Source organism: Pipra filicauda, unplaced genomic scaffold, assembly GCF_003945595.2.
Source record: "Pipra filicauda isolate LSUMZ 115617 unplaced genomic scaffold, ASM394559v2 scaffold230_size2164044_pilon, whole genome shotgun sequence".
NCBI classification, from domain to species: Eukaryota; Metazoa; Chordata; class Aves; order Passeriformes; family Pipridae; genus Pipra; species Pipra filicauda.
In genome coordinates, this window is record NW_024104344.1 from 307,099 (window position 1) to 313,098 (window position 6,000).

General features: G+C 44.6%; 1 protein-coding gene across 3 annotated transcripts in view; it reads right to left on the reverse strand.

The window, feature by feature from the left end:
- Nucleotides 1–4,211, reverse strand: part of RPRD1A (regulation of nuclear pre-mRNA domain containing 1A) — a 39,521-nt gene extending 35,310 nt beyond the window's left edge. For all 3 annotated transcript variants that reach the window (XM_027710989.1, XM_027711007.2, XM_027710999.1), the window contains exon 1: nucleotides 3,886–4,211. In XM_027710989.1, coding sequence (XP_027566790.1) covers nucleotides 3,886–4,036 — 151 coding nt within the window. In that variant the 5' untranslated portion in view covers nucleotides 4,037–4,211. The remainder of the gene's footprint in view (nucleotides 1–3,885) is intronic.
- Between the last annotated feature and the right edge of the window lie 1,789 nt (nucleotides 4,212–6,000).

Consider the following 6,000-nt stretch of genomic DNA (forward strand, 5'->3'; position numbering starts at 1 on the left):
ACTGAGTGACGACCCAAACACCAGCATATGTCCCAGTAGCAGAAGTTGCAGACAAACAACTATAAATAAGCAAAGAATAGTAGCTTCTCATACCATTGAATGACTTCAACACCACAAAACAAAAACAAAAAAAAAAGGCATATTAACTGGAAGAGCAGGTAAACTGTCAGAGTCAAGCACTAAAAAATACATCCATCCCTCTGTAGCAGCCCAGATGTACTTACACAATTGTGGCTGTCTTAGAGTTGCTAACCCAGATAAGCTGTGCAGGGAAGAGTGATCAGTGTGACACGGGTGGGGTGACAGATGACAGCCAAAACAAGAGAGCAAGTGATTAAGGGAGGTGGGGGATGATCAGCATCAGTTTCTGAGGCCGACTAATCAATGAGATGCCACGTCAGGTTCTGAGGAAACAGATACTTGAATCTGAAACTAGGTTTAAAGATACAACAGGACAACGTCCTGTGCAGAGCCAAGAGCTGGATTTGATGATCCTTCTGGGTCCCTTCCAACTCAGAATATTTTGTGATTATTAAAATATCATTAGGACATAAATACCTAACAAGTGACAGAGCTCGACCTGGAAAAGCTAACAGAAAATGAGATGACAGGAAAAGATTATTACAGACAACTAACTGGAGCTTAAAATAACAACTCCTATATAACAAACTTATAGCAAGTTTGGGGTTTGTTTTTCTTTGAAAAAGAATTAATTTTAACCCAGTACTGCAAATTGCACACTGAGCCTCCTGAACAAGCACCTATTGTTCACCCTTGAAGGCTGATGCTTTGAATTATGGAACCGAAATTTTTTATTTCAAAACAAAACATACAAACAAGTAAAAAATCCCTACCGTTTCAGAGAATCCTGAAACCAGGCAGCAAGAGATGCATGCAAGAGAACATACCTGATTTGCAAGTAACAAAAAATAATTCTCAACAGATTCCATCTCAGAAAAGCCTATTCAAAGGTGTTCCTAGGGGTTTTCTCAGCAGCCACTTACTGACTGCAGGTTTACACAACAAATTTTTATGTTATTATACCACTACTCAGTCTAAAAAAAATACCCAGTAAGTTATTCCCTTTATGGATACACAAAATTACATAGTTTAAATGGGTCCACCAGTTGCATTTTGGGAATGACTGATGTAGTCACATTACAAGTTAATTAATTAGTACTACTTAACTACTGAAAAAGCTTATGACTACCAAGTAATTAACTATTTAACTTCAAGTGTTACATTTCACATCTAGCCAAAGCAGGATCATTTTCCTCAGTACAAACTTTTCAAGAAAACCTGTACATGAAGGTGTATGGAACCGATGATCTCTAGATATGCCAGAATATGAGACCTGACTAGTATCCATTAAGCCAAGTAAACAGAAGGGCACTAAGACTTTATGTTGTGTAAATTATGTGTGCATTTGAAAAGCTGCCTCTTCACCTCTACTCCAACTATTTTAAAAATAAAAGAATCAGAACCAAACATTTAGGAACAAAAGAGCTCAGATCCTAGCACTCGTTTTCATGAATCACTAGAGACATGTTCAGAAAGGCTCATGCAAGCTCATCTGGCTCAAGTGATGTTTTACCAAAACTGAAAGCATCCAGAAAAAATGTAACATCACACTATATTGTGTTCAACCTAGTTAGTTATACCACATTCCATAAGCCCGAAAGGGAGTAAGCTGGAAGGAAGGTCTGGAGATGAGGGTGACAATAGATATACAATGAAAGGAAATAAAATTTAGAAAGGCAAGATTCAATTTTCAGTGCCAGTACACTGCTGGCTAGCAATAGCAGCTGGCAATGCCAGTAATTTTTGTGTACGTATTCTCCAAATAGAGGTAATTTTCCTCTCAAGTAGGAGAGCAATCATGTTCATACAGCTTGGATGGAAGGCAAGTCAGGAGCCTTAAACTTACTCTGTTTACAGCCTCACTGCTAGCATTCTGCTTTGTGGTGTTTATGCACCTCACTTCACCACAGTACACTGGTTTTCCTTCCCATCCTCCACGTGCTGTCCACTTAGATCACTACACCCAGCCTGTGGAGATTAGGAACTATATAGCAATTCTGTGATGCAATTAGCAAAAAGTTAATATTGGGTGAATGCAAGCTAACATTTTTGAAACTCAGGTACTGTTATCAGAGATGAAAAACTAAAATACATCCTTTGAATATTAACTATGCCAGGTTCAAAAGTTGGACAACAGCTTCGACAAACTCAAGACAAAACCAATTATGGCAGTTATGCTCATCCAAAGCTCAAAACAGGCTTAGAAGTGGAAGTCAGACACTGAAAGCTGAGAAAAAGCAAAGTATTCCTCTGACTTTTTAAGATGGTTATCCTTGCCTCTCAATGCCACCTTCAGACACATAGACCATGTATCAAAGACTTCATTTCTCCAATTAGTCAAACAGCACAACAGGAAAATTAAGGTTAAAGATTGACCATTAACATCCTGCATTATTATGTAGTAGTATTGTGCGCATTAATTAAGATGAGCAACCAAAACTCTGACCCTATTTCAATTAGTTTAAGATGCCTTTCTGGTATCATACACCACTTCAAACATTCAAGTTGTTTGATTAGGAGGCCCAGAAATGTGAAATGTTTCAGACACAGATGGGAGATCCATTAATTTGTTCCAGGAACAAGAAAGCAAGTTTGCAACTAACATATAGTGAAAATGTGTTTATTTCATAAGACGAAATACATCAAGGAAGCCTTTCTTAGGGCAATGGTAAAAAAGAATTCAACTCTTGCCCTAAAGTTCAAAAGATCACACTTCTCACAAAAAGAGTATTTAAAAAAACCCAATACAGTAGCCATGTTACATGAAACTCAGTGGTTCCTCTTTCATAAGTCCTGTCATGGCTTAGTGCTATTTTTCCTCTCCACTTGAAAGCCTAGTCTTCTACTTTTTCCATTAAAGATCCACATAATAGCGAAGCTCCAAAGGAAGCTATTGGAAGACAGTAATATTTCCTAGAGCAAAGCAGAGTTCTATCAAGTGAGTTTTAATTTCTTAAATGAATTAATTCAAAATCAAGTTATTTTCCAGTCACATCAAATAAACCTTCACATGCCATTTCTCCCTTTCGGTCCCTGAACCACTATCTATAGCTGCAAGTTCCTTCCTGTTAAAAAGAAAGCATTTAAGTCTGCACACTTAACATAGCTAAAGAAACATACATTTTTATTATTATTCTAACACTGGTAGTAGCCATCTGGCAAAAATAGGAAGTAAAAACCACTTTGAACACATTAAATTGCTCTTCCTGCAGAGTATTCCCATCCACAGCTGCCCTACAAGAACAGTTTCTGGCATGAGTGGACAAGAAATTCAAATAGTATTACAGCTAACAACCATCATCAGAGATGATGAAAGACAATACCTAAAAGGCTCCGCCTTGGAAGACCTGTAATTACCTGTATTAATAACAAAAACCCCCAAATCCCGTCCCTCCTGTTTCCCACCTTCCTCTCTCCTTTCACAAGAAAAAAAGGGAGGCAAAACACGAGGGGCAGCCTCCTCAGAGGCATCTCGCTGAGGGAGGAAGGGATAATGGGAGGGAAAAGACAGGAGAGAGGGGAGTAGAGGGAAAAAGAGGGAGGAGGAGCACCTCCCAGCCCACGGTCATCAAAAAACCGAGACCTGGGGCTGAACGCTGGCCCCAGTAGCTCCACTCTCCCCAGGCGCTGGGGCCCACCCTCGCCCTCTCCCTGCCATCCACAGGCCGGGCATCCCCGTCGCCATCCCCCTGCTTCCGCCGCCGCACACACCGCAGGGGGGGCCGCCACCTTCGCCTCCTCCTCCTGCCCCGGATCCGCCGCCCCCGAGGCGCCCCGGCGGGGCCCACCCGGCCCCGGCCTCACCTTTGCGCAGCTCCCGCTCCCACACGCTGACGATGAGCGCCGAGTGCTTGCGGTGGTGGATGAGCCACAGGCTCAGGGTCTGCACACTCTGCTGCGAGTTGCTCAGCTCCGAGAGCTTCCGCTCCAGCGCCGCCTCCGAGAACGCCGACATCGCTGCGCCGCGCTGAGCCCCGCCGCCCCGTCCCGTCCCGGCAGGGCCTCGCTCAGTCCCCGCCTCTCGAGCCCGGCGGGGGAGGAGCCGCCAGGCAATTCCCGGCCCTTTCCGTCCCGCCGGCAGCGCCGGGCGCCAACAAAATGGCGGCGGCCCAGACCCGCGGGGAGCCGCGCGGCCCCGCCCCCCGCCCTCACTTCCGCCGAGCCCGAGTGGGAGGGCGGTGCTGGCGGGGGCCGGCCCTGGCTGGGACGGAACGGGAGGGGACGCGATGGGATCCCGTCCCGTCCTATCCCCAGTGCATCCGTCTGTACTGTGCCCTGGGAAGCAACATAAAGACGCACATGCAAATAAGCCCCCCCCAAGGCAAACCCTCAAGGCCGATTTCTTTCACAGAGCAGGTTAAGAATCACAAGATGGTTAGGGTTGGAAAGGACCTCTGGAGATCATCCAAGCCAACCCCCCTGCCAAGGCAGGGTCACCCGGAGCAGGTGACACAGAAACGCGTCCTAGTGGATTTGGAATGTCTCCAGAGAGGGAGACTCCACAGCCTCTCCGGGCAGCCTGTTTCAATGTTCAGTCATCCTCACAGTAAAGTTCTTCCTCATATTCAAGTGGAACCTTGTGTGAATCAGTTTCTGCCCCTTACCTTTTGTCCTATTGCTTGGCACCACTGAGAAGAGCCTGACTGTATCGTCTTGACACCATCCCTTCAGATACTTACAGGCATTGATGAGGTCCCCTCTGTTGTCTCTTTTTGATGCTGAACACGCAAATTCTCTCAGCATTTCCTCATAAAGGGAGGCTCTCCAGTCCTTTAATCATCTTCATAGCCCTCCACTGGACCTGCTCCAGGAGCTCCATATCTCTGTTATCCTGGGGAGCCCAGAACTGGACACAATACTCCAGATGTGGCCTCACCAGGGCTGAGTAGAGGGGCAGGATCCTCTCCCTCGACCTGCTGGCTCTTACTGATGCACCCCAGGATACCACTGGCCGCCTTGGCCCCCAGAGCACACAGCTGGCTCATGGACACCTTGTTGTCCACCAGGACCCCCAGGTCCTTCTCTGCAGAGCTGCTTTCCAGTAGGTCAGCCCCCAGCCTGTACTGCCTGGTGTTATTCTTCCCCAGGTGCAGAACCCTGCACTTGTCTTTGTTGAATTTCAGAAGTTTCCTCTCTGCCCACCTCTCCAGCCTGTTGAGGTCCTTCTGAAGCAGCGCAGAGCATCCTAGGGTATCAGCCATTCCTTCCAGCCTTTATTTTTTAAAAATTTATAAAGTTTTCTCCCTATTTCATATCTGACATTCAGAGAAGGTGTACCAGACGACTGATTTTAGGCACTTTTCCTAATATTTGTTCTTAGTGAAACCTTCCCTTTAAACATAAATCTTTGATGAGGGCGAGGTGGGAGTGTTAGGAGGTCTTAATGTGAATTCTATTTACAAAATCATCTGTAGCATGAGTGATTTGGGGGGAACTAGAAAGGATTCTGCAAAAATGCTTTTGACAGAGAAATTTAAGTGAGAAACTGCACAGATCCCTACAGAGTCACTTATACAGTGCCTTTTGATCATCATGAATGAAAGAACCTGTAACATACTGCTATTTTTGCTATGTACAGCAGAGGACACTCTGGCATTAAGTAGAATTGGCCGGTGAAGTAAAATTAAGACAGAACTAGCTAACATAGATGCACTCATTAGAAAAGTGAAATATGAATGGTACTCTAGTAACCAACATCCAAATACCAAGTTTTGGAGGTACATATATATATTCTGGTGTTAGCAGGAGAAACCTGTGGGCGACTATGGAAAAAGAAATATTTCTGTCACGTACAAGACTAGGCTATAAAGTAAATTAGCAACAAACAGTAAAATTTACATGTTAAAGCGACAAAAATAAAAAGGAAGAAAAGGCAGGAAATTGGTAGAGAATTTTAGTAATGTTTGTAGAAATTTGAAT